Source organism: Chrysochloris asiatica, unplaced genomic scaffold (genome assembly GCF_000296735.1).
Source record: "Chrysochloris asiatica unplaced genomic scaffold, ChrAsi1.0 scaffold00034, whole genome shotgun sequence".
NCBI lineage: Eukaryota > Metazoa > Chordata > Mammalia > Afrosoricida > Chrysochloridae > Chrysochloris > Chrysochloris asiatica.
In genome coordinates, this window is record NW_006408552.1 from 12,408,865 (window position 1) to 12,422,654 (window position 13,790).

General features: G+C 44.3%; 1 protein-coding gene across 1 annotated transcript in view; it reads left to right on the forward strand.

Annotated features, from left to right (window-relative positions):
• The window catches only part of SMURF1 (SMAD specific E3 ubiquitin protein ligase 1), a 117,761-nt gene that overhangs the window by 91,701 nt on the left and 12,270 nt on the right, over positions 1-13,790 (forward strand). Inside the window, exons 2-9 of the mRNA XM_006859746.1 lie at positions 2,673-2,711; positions 3,947-4,055; positions 5,773-5,906; positions 6,054-6,119; positions 7,404-7,479; positions 9,849-10,090; positions 10,753-10,837; positions 12,437-12,583. Coding sequence (XP_006859808.1) covers positions 2,673-2,711; positions 3,947-4,055; positions 5,773-5,906; positions 6,054-6,119; positions 7,404-7,479; positions 9,849-10,090; positions 10,753-10,837; positions 12,437-12,583 — 898 coding nt within the window. The remainder of the gene's footprint in view (positions 1-2,672; positions 2,712-3,946; positions 4,056-5,772; positions 5,907-6,053; positions 6,120-7,403; positions 7,480-9,848; positions 10,091-10,752; positions 10,838-12,436; positions 12,584-13,790) is intronic.

Genomic DNA, 13,790 nt, shown 5'->3' on the forward strand with positions numbered 1-13,790 from the left:
ATTATGCTGGAGGAGCTGGGCAGTTAGGCAAGAAAAAGAAACAAAAGGCCCCCAGATCAGAAAGGAAGAAGTACGACTACCTCTATTTGCAAATGCCACGATTTTATATTAAAAAATATGAAGGAATCCACACAAAAAATGAAAAGGCTGATTAGGTGATTTCAGCCGATACAAGATAAGTATGTACCCCATGAGTTCATAATTGCCCCAAAGTAGAATTGTCCCAAATATCCGTCAACTGATGAATTGAGAAACAAAATGTGGTATGCATCCACACAGTGCAATAGTATTTAGTTATAAAAAGAAATGAATTACTGATTCATGCTATAATATAGATGAGTCTTCAAAATATTATGCCAGTCACAAAAGGTCACATATTTTATGATTTAATTTATATGAAATGTCCCGAGTTGGCAAATTAATGGTTGCATAGGACCCCAGGCAGGGGGGATGTTTGTGTGTGTGTGTGTGTGTGTGTATGTGAGTGCTAATGTGTACAGCAGACCCTAGAGATACTGGGGGTGTAGCTCCAGACCACCACAGTAAAACGAGCCACACAATTTTGTTTTGGTTTCCCAGTTCATAGCAAAGTGATGGTTGCACCATATTGTAGACTGTGAGGGGTGCAATGTTGCTGTTCCTGTTGTTAAGTGCTGTCAAGTTGGTTTTGACTCTGTGACCGTATGCACAGCGGAACAAAACACCGTTGTGGTTATGCTTGAGCCCGTTGTTGCTGCCAGTGTCCCAATATCTCATTGGGGGTCGTCTTATTGTTTGCTGACCCTCCACTTTACGTAGCATAATGTCCTTTTCTAGGGATAGATCCCTCCCTATAAGATGTCTGAAGTAAGAGAGATGAAGTCTTGCATCCTGGCTTCTAAGGACCAACTCTGGCCATCCTTCTTCCAATACAGATCTGTCTGTTCTTCTGAGAAGGCCATGGTACTTTCAGTATTCTGTTCCAACTCCATAACTCCAATGCATCTACTCTTCCACCATCTTCTTTATTCGTTGTCCAACTTTCACATGCATATGAAGCTATTGGAAATACTGTGGCTTGGGTCAGGCGCTCCTTAGTCTTCAGACAGACACCTTTGCTCTTGAACACTTTAAAAAAGGTCTTCTGTAGCAGATTTGCCTAATATAATGCATCATTTGATTTTTTTTTTTGACTGCTGTTTCCATGAATGTTGATTCTGGACCCAAGCAAAATAAGTCTTTGATAACTTCAGTCTTTTCTCCATTTATCATGATATTATTTATTGGCTGATTGGTGAGGATTTTTTTCTTATAATTGAGGTATGTAACCCATTTTGAAGGCTGTGGTCTTTGATCTTCATCATCTTCATCAGCAAGTATATTGTAAGTCCTCTTCACTTCCATCAAGCAAGTTGTTAATGAATCGTCCTCCAATCCTGATGACACATTGCTTGTTCTTCATATAATTCAGCTTCTTGGTTTATTTGCTCAGCATACAGATTGAATAAGTTTGGTAAAAGAATACAACCCTGGTGCACACCTTTTAAATCATAAAATAATTTTAAATCATTCAGTGTTCTCTTGTTTTGTTTGAATAACTGCCTCTTAGTCTATGTACAGGTTCCTCATGATCACAATTAAGTGTCCTGGAATACCTGTTCTTTGCAATGTTATCCATAGCTTGTCATGATGCACACAGTCGAATGGGAAGAACACACTCAACATTTCTCACGCTGAAAGAGAAGGAAAAATTCAAGCCACAACTTCCAAAATTGAAGGAAGTGTGCGATAGCATGATGGAAAAAAAAATGAAATATTGTGAGAATGACTAAAATGTAACATCATGACATAGAGTAAACACATACTTTTGGAAAAATGGCACCAATAAACTTGCCTAATGCAGGGTGGCCACAAACCTTCAATTTGTTTTAAACAAACAAAACTCTTATCTGCTTAGCACAGTAAAGTGAAGCAAATAAACAAGGTATGCTTGTTCCCGGTTTTCTGTGGGGAGCCGTGTAAGTGGTCTCCAGTTGACTGTAGTGAAGGTTGCACAACTTTGTGAGTGGACTAGAAAGCATGGGGTTGTCTACTTTAAAGTAGCTCTAGCTGTACTTCTTTGAAGACAGATTTGTTTGTTCTAGTGGTAGTCCATGATAGATATTTACGTTTCTTTGCCAACACCATAATTCAAAGACATCAATTCTCCTTAGGTCTTTCTTACTCATTTTCCAGCTTCCACATGCATATGAGGCGAGTGTTAGCAGGAGATAGAAAGATCAATGCTGCAGGCCTTTTTTCTAATTGGTTTTTAATATCCTGTGATGTTGTTGTTAAGTGCTGTTGAATCGGTTCCGACCCATAAGTGACACTGTATAGATGGAGCTGCTAAGCTTGCGGGTCAAACCAACTTTGAAGTTTAGCTCATTAACCCACAATGCCACACCAGGACTCTTAGCCTATGTAGCGTAAGAATTATTGCTAAATTCATCCTTATGTGTTAGAGTATGATGTGAAGCTAAAACAAACCATTTGCTTTTCAGCTATTTGTCAATAACATCTCAATGTTTTATTTACCAATTATGAAAGACAAATCATTGACCACCATCATTTACCCCCGTTACAGATATATACTACCTGTGGTGGAAATCTTGCCCATAATGCTAATTCAGCATTTTTTGTTTTTTTTCCAGTATTATGTGCCAAGAATCTTGCAAAGAAAGACTTCTTCCGTAAGTAGACATTCTTTCTTTTCTCCATCTTCTGATATTAATGTTCTTCGCATGTTTCTGAGAGTTTAATGTTTTTCAGGAGTCCTAGGTGTGTTCTTAAAAAAGTCCTGCCTTACTGAGTAGGAATTGATGTCTGACAAGCGCCATTTCCCAAGCTCCTAAAACGGAGCCTCAGACTCAGCAATCTTAGGAGGGAGACTATCCCCATGGTCCCCAGTGAGAGCTTTCTTTTGGATGAAGTGTTCCTCAACTCAAATCCAGATGGAGCCTTTATCTTTTTCTTTTCCTACAAAATAACTGGGTTTCAGTAAAATTGCTCAATCCAAGTTTGTAAGTGAAATCACAATTTAGATGTCCTGTCATTAAAGAAACTGTACATACATACAAATGGGAATCTTTTAACCTTAGGAATTCATTCACCTGCTTGTAAGTTAGGGTTGACACCATTCTTCACATGCTTTCTGGTCCTCACAGAAACGGTCCTCTGTGCTGTGAGCCATATTTTGTACCCAAAAAAACTTAGCCTCAAAGGCTTTACCCAAGTAACTAGGAGGTTCTGGGCACTAGCCACCATCCAGGTCTGCTCCAAAACCTTCTACCTCGGCACCTTTCTGAGCTTGTCAGCCTGTCTGGTTCATAACATTGAGGAGCTCCCCTAAGACTTGGAAAATATTTGATTCCATAGATAGTAAGCAAGATTTCTGGGTACTATTATTTTTTTCTTAGAAAGTGCTGTTGTTGTTGGTTGCCATCGAATCCTCCCCCTCCTAATGGTGTGACCCCCACCCCCACCCCCACCCCCCGTGCCCATGCTGTCAGTCCTGCGCCGTCTGTGCCGTTGTGCCCCACTCTGCCTCAGTGGCTGATTTTCTGAAGTAGATCCCCAGGCTTTTCTTCATCAAGCTGGACAGACTTAGAAATTAAGAAAATATAATTAATTTCAGGCCCCCTTTCTTCCACTTAATTCATCAGAAATGGAAATTTGAATGTAAGCTTTTTAAGAAACATGGTTTTCTTTTCATACCACCAAAAAACCGTAAGCGTGATGTCATATTGAACTGCCTTTCTCAGAGCAAAACACAAGGCATATATTCGCTGATCGAAACTAGAGAAGTAAATATACACGTTTAATTGTTCTCATCAAATGAGATGATCAGGCTTCCTCCAGCCTGAAAGACTCTCCTTTGTGAGAGCCATGGTCTCTTCACCAGTTCTAACTGTCCCTTCTCCCCCAGGACTTCCCGACCCTTTTGCAAAGATCGTTGTGGACGGGTCTGGGCAGTGCCACTCAACTGACACTGTGAAAAACACGTTGGACCCAAAGTGGAATCAGCATTATGACCTGTGAGTGGACGTTCTCTGAGCTCCTGGGGGTGTAGCAGGAAAATAGGGGTCCATCTTTTAGGAGGAGCATGGCAGGGGGTGGGAGGGGGGATTTGGGTTGACCGAAAAGAAAGGATTACTAATTTGTTATTGATCAAACCAAAGTGGACATCTAAAGGAATACATACTGCTGGTTTCTAGAATTCAGATACTTGGAAGCTCTTGTATTCCACGTTTCTACGTGGTGGTGGTTGTAGTTCTTTATGTTTTGCTTCTAACTGTGATTGACAGCTTTTCCCACCCACCTCCTGCCCCTTATAGCAGGAGAGAAGGCCCTGGTGCCTTCCCCAAAGCTCATGCTTTTCTGTTCAGCCCAAACCCCAACTGTACAGTCTTGATCTAAGAAAATACATGATCTTGACTACATATGTCTATGGATTAAAAAAAAAAAAATCCTTTTAATATAAACAGATTTTCTGCAGGAGAAAATACAGTTTTGCATGATTAAATATATAAGCCCCAAACCATTGTTGTTAAGTGCTGTCGAGTTGGTCCCGACTCATAAACGACCCTTTCTAGTGCTTCCTAGTAGCAGCTCATGAGTTTGAAGCACCCACCTTGTGGTTCAAACTGACCTTGAGGTCTAGTACTTATCCTACAATGCGACACCAGGACTCCCACAAATTCTCAAGACAGTTTCTTATACTCATTCATAAAACGGTTTGCCCTTTGAAAATCATTAAAAATAAATACTGTTCTATAAGCTCTGCATTGGGCAGAATTTGTGATTGAGGGAGTCTAAATTCAGTTTCTGTTCTCCTGACTTAACCTGAAGTGACTTGGAAAGGGCTTGTCACTTCCTGTACCTTTGCTCCTCTCGGTGGTTGACTTGCACTGGGACTCAGTGGACGCTTCCCCATAGCTTGGTCAAACGATATGCCTGTAAGATGTACTCACTCCTTAGAACAATCAACCATCCAAGATCCAAAGGGAGGCAGTTCAGAAGGTAGGAAGGGTGCATGGAAAGGGAACCCAGGGACATGGGGAGAGTGCTGTGACACTGTGAGGACTGCAGGCAGCGCCACAAAACACGATGATTATGAAGCGGTCACTAAAAACCACTCTGCTCTGAGAACTTTCAGCCAAATTAAAAAGTTCAAATAATGAAAAAGAAATGTAGATTTTTTTTTTTTTTTAATTTGGTGGTGGGTGGGGTCTGAGTTGCCCTTGTATCATTTTGTATATGTTGGATGGATGGGTGGGTTTGTAAGTGTTGTTGTTGTTAAACTGCCATTAAGTCAGTTTACTCTCAGAGACCTGGTGAGTTTGAACTGCTAACTTTGCAATTCAAGCGACCTTGTAGTCCATTGCTTACCTTATAATGCCACATGGTAACTCCCGTCATGCCTTAAGATTCATAAATTCCTGCCAACTAGATTTAAGTGTTGGAAATCCTATACAGGGTCGTTATGAGTCAGAACCGACTAGACAGCATACAACAACAGCATGGAATGATGATCTCTGTATGAGTTTTTGCCTTCTGTGGTTAACTGGCCTTTGCTCCTTACATAACTGAAGTTAGGAGGCACGCACTTACTGAGTGCCTATTATGTGGGGTGCAGGGCCAGCATGATTTTAAAGGTAAGCCCTCTATGCAAAATGTCCATCAGACAGAATCTCCATCTAATGTCTTTGTCCAGAAATGAAATAAAAAATGAGTTGTCATGGCTCTTTTCAGATATGTTGGGAAAACGGATTCAATAACCATCAGCGTGTGGAACCACAAGAAGATTCACAAGAAGCAGGGAGCTGGCTTCCTGGGCTGTGTCCGGCTGCTCTCCAATGCCATCAGCAGGTTAAAAGATACCGGATGTAAGAGCCAAACGCCTCCCTGCCTCTTCATGCAACTGAAGGAGGCTCAGGAGGCGCCCTTTCTGTTTTGAATGCTGACAACAGAATTCCTGCCTTTCCCTCTAGTTGACATTTCCCTGGGTTAAGTTTTGAATTGTTTGTTTGCAGACCAGCGTTTGGATCTATGCAAACTAAATCCCTCAGATACTGATGCAGTTCGTGGCCAAATAGTGGGTAAGAATTTTCTCCTCTGTATAAAGAGATGCTTTTCCGGAACTTCACTTTCAGCAATTCATCCCTGAGAAAACACACAGAGGCGGGGACTGCCAAGGAGGTCACCCTTGGAAGGACAGGCCATACACATGAGCCATCTCCTCAGTACTAGAACTTTCCAGCTTGTGTCATTTATATTGAATTCCCTTCCTCCTACCATTGAAAGTTGAGTTAAAATGGTTAAGGTGCTGGAAAAGGGTCAGGAGTATAGTTTCAAATGCAATTTTAGTCATCACACAACTCGACGCAACACTTACAGGTTATTGTATCTTCAAATGTAGGCAATGACACTGGTGGCCACATAGGTGAGAGTGGGAGGCCTAGCATCTGTGTGAAAAGCTAAGATGAGTTTTACAGAATTCCATAGAATATACAATCAGAAAAATTACATTAGAATCTTTAAAAAAATTACAAGTTCTGTTGTTGCCAACTATTAACTGGAGGTAGCCCATTGGAAGTTGATGGATTTGTTAAGTAGCTCATTCGATTGTCCGATTATTAACATGTTAGTCACTCGAATAGTGACCAGATGCATTATAAGGGAACAAAGAAAAATCTCCACAGCATCCCCGAACCACTGCGTAGCCACAGTTCTTGTCCATGCTGTCCTACGTAGACTTGACCCAAGAGAAATGAGGAACCGGGGATACATCCTGAAAACACTCTCACAGAAGGCTTTTCTGCCTGTGATTTCTTCGTGCCTTTCCTTGTGGAGGGCCATGTCGGAGGAACTGTAGCTGGAAGGCACTGTCTGTGTCTGTGGTGTCCCTAAAAGGCTAGAGTCTGTCTGTAGTCACATAGACGTTATGGGCGCGGGCAGCTCTTGCTGTGCCCTTGTTAAACCTGAGTTGAAGGCGTTTTTAAGGAGGTTGCTGAGAGGAAGTGAATATTGAGTTCTGTTTTGCTTTATTTTTTGGAAAAAAAAAAAAAAAAAAAAAAAAACCGAGAGAGGGAGACTATAAATTAATTTGAAAGGACATATAAGTTTTTCTATGTGCAGCATGAGAAGCACAGCATCTCCTCCTGCTCAACACAAGTGAGGAATGTTCCAGGTGGTACAGGGCAGCGTGCTGCTGCTGGAGGAAAATGTGTCTCGCTTGAAAGTACAGGACTGTGTGTGTGTTTTCATATGTCTCGGTGTGTTTTAGAATACTGTGCATTGATTTTAAATTTCAATGGTTCTCTGTATTACACTTGTATAAATTACCACTGGATCCTAACCTGAGGCCTTCTGTTCTGTTTTAGTCAGTTTACAAACACGAGACAGAATCGGCACGGGAGGGGCTGTGGTGGACTGCAGGGGGCTGTTGGAAAATGAAGGGTACGTATGGCTGGGGCAGTGGACGTAGAGCCCTCGGTGGGGCCCTGCGTTCCTTACTTCACTGCGCCGAGTGCGGGAGGTGCCGACAAGGACTTTGGGATGAAATCCAGGTCCACTTGACTTGTTTATAAAGGAAGTGATCAAGACTCCTGGGGCTATGCCAAAGCATCTCAGAGTCCAGTTTGCCGAGATGGGCAGTTTGAGCATCAATAAGAATTAGAACTGCAGTGAATTGAAACCACCATATATATATATATGTATATATATTAAGAATCCATGAGTTCAGAATGACACTTGGGGATAAAATGCACTTTTGAAAAAACCCTTTCCTCTGGCTGGCAGAGGAAAGATGTAAGTAGCAGGAGACACAGGAAGGAGTGTAAGAGTTCAAGGAAATGGCAGCAAATGCTGTGAACTGGTGGCTCATGGAGGGAATTAACAACCTTCGTAATGAAACAGTATATGATTTGCTAAATGTAAAACTGATGATCTGCTCTGTAAACCTTCACTCAGTTACCATAAAACCCCCCAAAACCCTCAAAACCACTCATTGGTGAACTTCAGGGGAAACTAGAGAGCTTGTGAGGAGTCCTGGTGTGGCACTGTGGGTTAATGAGCTGGACTACAGAGTCCTTTTGAACTGCAAGGTCGGCAGTTCAAGCTTACCAGGTACTCATCAGAAATCCTATATAGGGTCACTTTGGGTCAGAACCAATTTGACACCGCATTTAACTGCAGCAGTGAGCTTGTGAAGTCCTGGGGGGGTATGGCGCTGTAGGATAAACACTGTACCACAAAGTCAGTTTGAAGCACAAGGTTGGCAGTTCAAACCTACCAGCCTCTCCTTGGAAACCCTGAACAGGGTCACTATGAATCATAAGGGACTTAACAGCACCTAACAACAAGAAAGCTTGTTATTTTGATAACTGAAATCAGGGTACAGAAGCAATCTTCTGATATACCCTTCCATTGGAGACCATATCCCTGGGACCCCAGTAACTGATGAGAGGAAGTTCCTGTGCAAGTCTGCCAGCTAATAAATGAAGAAGGGATGATCGAAGCAGACCACCACACATGTGCCACCCCTCAGAAAGTTGGACCACCGGCATTAATAGTAGTTAACGTGGCACTGTCAGATAGCACTGGATGACCACACCTTGGAAACCCTAAACAGGGTTGTTATGAGTCAGAACCAACTCAATGGCTCTTAGCAATACCAGCGTCATCTGAGAGCCATCCAACACTAATATACTTCAGAATGGAAAGGGAAAATGTATTCTCTGAAGTCATCTTGCTCTAAAATGGAATCTGCATCCCTCATCCCTGTCCTTGGAAGCACGGGGCTGCAGACGAATGTAGTGCGTGTCCCCGTGGGAGTGCAGTTTGGCACTATGGGAGCACTTTAGGAGGCAGACACCCAGTGTTTCACAGAGGGAAAAACAAGAGGGAGTAAGACTATAAATTAATATGAAAGGACATAAGAGACTTCCTAAATGCAGTGTATGGACCCTTGTTGGGGGGGAGGGGCTTTACAAGATAGAGAAATGCGACACTGACTGGCATTTGGTGACAGTGGCGGTTATGTGCCCCAAAGTCAGTTTTGACTCAGTGCAACCCTGCATAGGGTTTCCGAGGCTATAAATCTTTATGGGAGCAGAAAGCCTCGTCTTTCTCCCAGGGAGCAGCTGGTGCATTTGAACTGCTGACCTTGCGTAACCCACAGTGAATGTATGTCCTTCAATGTGATCATGAGAAAGTTCTTGTTTGAGAAGTCGAAACTTCAGGAGGAACTGATGAAATGCTGGGATTGGTTTTTGAAAGGCTCTAGTGACAATCAGGAGGAACTAACGTAGCGGTCAGTGTAACTGGACGATGGGGACGTGATGGTGATGTCCTGTGCTTTTTTTTTTTTCAATAAAAAGGTTAAAAACAACTTGCTAATAAAGGAAAATAGGCACTTGTTTCAGAATTGTTCAGAAGGGTGAATATTTATGTGAAAAAGTACTTAATGGTGTTTCTGTAGCCAGAAATAACATTAGATTATAGAGGAATATGGAGGGTGAGGGGTTTTGATTGGATTTGTAATCACAAAAGGTATGATCTGATCTCATAATATCTGGTCAGTTTTCCTTCATTTTTCACACTTCCCTATGGATGATACCCTATAGGGGCTTCAAGGGGACTTTAAATGTAACTTCTTTGGATCTTTGTCCTTCTGGAGTCCATCAGTCTTTCCGTTTGAATGGGACAAGATGAATTGTCTGAAATAGGCATTTGGGGTACTCATTCACTGACAGCGTCATGTTTAAGATATTGATGTGGTGACTCTGGGACTGACTCCCTTCTGTGTTGTGCCCGTTCCCTTCCAGAACGGTGTATGAAGACTCCGGGCCAGGGAGGCCGCTTAGCTGCTTCATGGAGGAGCCGGCTCCATACACCGATAGTACAGGAGCTGCTGCGGGGGGAGGTAACTGTGGCTTCGCAGAGTCCCCCAGCCATGATCAGAGACTTCAGATGCAGCGGCTGCGGAATCCTGAGATTCGAGGGTCCCTGCAGACGCCCCAGAACCGCCCACATGGCCACCAGTCCCCTGAGCTGCCCGAGGGCTATGGTGAGAGGCATTCTCTGGTGAGCCGGTTAGTGGCCGGTGTTAAGCATTTCTGTAGAAACCTGGGCACCTTGGTGTCCAGGGGGGTGTGGTTTTGTGGTGTCAAGGCAAGGAACTGGGGGAAAGATGGCCGATGGTCTTGTATTGCCAGCTGTGGCAGTAACGTCCCAGTTCAGAAACTAGACAAAACGTTTTGGGTAAATGAATACCAAAGGAAACCGAGACACCATCTGGGCTACCTGGGGTATTTGTATGCTGCGATTGGATGGGGGATGAGTGACATAATCATTGGTCAACCACAGGGAGAAGCACTGAAGTGAAGGAGGAGGAGTGTAATGTAGCCACAGCAGAGAATGCCCGAGGTCACAGCCTCTGGTGATACGGAGGTGGCTACTGAGTGTGGACACAGAGTCTCTCGCGCAGGGATGTGGCTGACAGGGTGGTGGGGAGGGATCAGCTCTGCAGTTCTCAGTGGAAAGCAAGATGAGACCAATGTGTGTGTGGAGGCTGGTGGCTGGGCACACTCAGCTCTGCCCTTTCAAATCTTCTTCTCTGTTCTGAAAGCAGTGACAGGATGCTTCGAATCTTGGTGAAGATAACAGAGTGCTAGAACACTTCTTCCTCAAATTGAACTAACCATATCCCCTGCTGTTTTGTGTGTGCAGAACAAAGAACCACAATCCAGGGGCAAGTTTACTTTTTGCACACACAGACGGGTGTGAGCACTTGGCACGACCCCAGGATACCCAGGTAGGCTTGCTTCAGTGTTCATGCTCTCGGCTGGGTCTCCCAGGTACGAACGATGTCACCTGTGTGTGAAAACGTCAACTGGGAAGAAGAGGGCTTCCGCAAATTGGGTCCTCCATCAGGCTCTGTGTGTGTGTCCCCGTGTGTGTCCATCCGGTCTGTGTGTGTGTCCCCGTGTGTCCCCCAGCAGCTCTGTTGTCCCCTCTAGACTTACATAGGTCATATAGCAGCAGCTGCTGAAACTCTTAAGGTTTTCTGGAGAATGGCATCTTGAAATTAGATCTTAGACCCAGAAAGACCTCTCCCCTAGGTGATATTGAATGTACTCGATAAAGTTGATCTTATGTGATAAACCAATACCCTCTTGTAGGAGATGCTTGGCTCTCATGGGAAGTGAAACATACTGATGGCTGTTTTTAAAAAGTACCTGGGATTTGCTTCTAAAACATTGGGGTGGGAGTGAATGGGGTGTACTTGAAGTTTGGGTAACTGAGTTGGTACTTTCTGATGTTCGTTTCATGACGGTTTATTCTGTTCTGTTTTCTTGTAATGCTTAGAGATTTCCATAGTAAAAATGCCCTGACAGTGAAGCACATACAAAGATTATTTCCCTCTTTCTTTTCTACTTTACTGTCCCTTTTGTCTCAGTCCCTTGGGGAGCTCTCCTGGGGGAGATGGCGCTTTCCTATACGAATTCCTTCTACATGGCCATACAGCTGAGCCCAGGTCAAAGACCCCCACCCCACCTCACCTCCTAACACAATTTTTCTTCCTCTCCTTTGCATTTCTTAACTTTTAAAATTCTACTTTTATTTTTGAGACTAGCATTACTACCTAATAACATGCTGGTAATACCCGTTTTCAGTTTCATTCATACTTTGTTGCATTTGAGTGTAAGCTTACTGTCATTCGTCTATGCCTCCATGTTGAATTTTCCATTCAATGCCTACAGTTCAAATGGACTTTTTTATATGCAAGTGGCTGGTGTCTCTCATGTCCCCACTGGACCACTTGTTAGTACAAGCTTTGTGTTCGTTAGGAAGCGTCATGGTTGTTCTTGGGAGCCCCAGTTTGTGTGGGTTCTACTGAAATAGTCAAGAGGTCAGAAGCAGAAATAGCAAACAGCCAGCACGGAAGTGAGCGTGTCTCTGCCCTGTGTCTCCTGCTAATTTGGCGCACATGCACTTGCGTGTGAGGCGACCACGCTGACAGACTCATAGCCTGCCACCTGCGAGCTTTCCAGTGGAGAAGCTGCTCTGACTCTGAGTGTTGAATGGGTCTTGTGAATTCAGGTGGTTTTCTAGCATCATTCCGATACTTGTACTATTTCTGCCCTCTTGACTATAAGGCAGGATATTCCCTGGCAGTCCACGTCCTCTGTCATGGTTAGAATGAGTTTATCTGGTGCAGCTGGCTATTGCTGGCTGCATAACGGCTCGAATCTCGCGGGGGTCTGACATAAGTAGTGTGGTGACTGTCCATCTTAGCTGACCACTGGACCACAGACGCTTTGATAAGGACACTGTGGCCACCACGTCAACACTTTGGTCTTGTCCTCCGTGCTAACATGGGCCAACCTCTCTATGTCTTCCCTTTTGGTAGAGACCTTAACAGCGTGAACTGTGATGAACTTGGACCATTGCCACCTGGCTGGGAAGTCAGAAGCACTGTTTCTGGGAGGATATACTTTGTAGATCACAACAACCGAACAACCCAGTTTACAGACCCAAGGTTACACCACATCATGAAGTAAGATTTTTGAAGAAACACAACTCTGTGTTGATGTCTTGTGTTCAGATTAATGCTTGGGCCTGGGAGTTTTCTTAGTGTGCCTACTGCACTGTCCGTTAGTGGAGGATAAGCTTCAGCAAAACGTTGTAAACTCTAATTTCTCCCGCAAATCACTCGTAAGCCCTTTTGTGTCATCTGAATGGAGTCCGTGGTGGAGTGGGTGCAGGAAGAAGCAGCGAAGGTGGGGTGGGTTCTGTTGAGGTGGGGACTTGTCAGAGCCTTCCCCTGCAGTCGCAGTGAGCTGGGGTCCCACATTCCAGGGCCTCAGATCAGCACACACAGCTCTTCCCATCAGATCTGTGTGGCAACATGTGGACGAGACACATGCCACTTGGTCACCCTTCCAGTTTTCGCCTTTCATTTTCCTGGCATGTGGCTGTTAATGAATGGCTGGGCTTAGAAATGTCTTGGCTCCCACAGTGAAGAACCACCATACGTTTCACTTGAGTTGTTCGCTCTGGTGCGGACTTTAACTCCTACAAAAAAATTTACAAAAACTCACTTCTAACTGACACGCACTGCGCGATCAGTGGTTGTTGTCGTTACGTGCTGCTGAGTTGCTTGTGACTCGGAGCAATCCCTGTGTGTACAACAGAACAAAGCCCGGTTCAGTCCTGTGCCGTCCTCACATTCACTGTTGTGTTTGAGCCCATTGTAGCCACTGTGCTTATGGATTGTGGTTGTGAAGTGCCTTCAAGTTGGTTCCAACTCATAGCGACCCCCCGTGTAGGGTTTCCGAGGAGCAGCCGGGAGGTACAGGGCAGTGGTGAACCCTACAGCAGCGCACCAGGACTCGGTGTCGTGGTTAATTGGCAGCAAGTTCTACCTCATTTACAGCAGCGATAAAGCATGAGAAGTGGTTGCGTAGAGTTGGGGTGGAGTCCTGGGGTGGCACTGTAGGATAAGCACTGGACTGCTCACTGCAAAGCTGGCAGTTCAAACCCACCAGCCACTTCTTGAAAACCCTATATAGGGTCAGAGCAAACTGGACGGCAGACAACAACAGGATTGAGGTACCTCCTCTGTAGCACCTACACCTGTGTTTGGTCTCATGGTGATGGTTATGCTACAGCTACGCATTCGAGGGAAGAGCTGCATACAGTAAGCGTGTGGACCACGCTTCCCTGCCCTGGCCCTGCCTTGTGGGATGACTTTGATGTTTCCT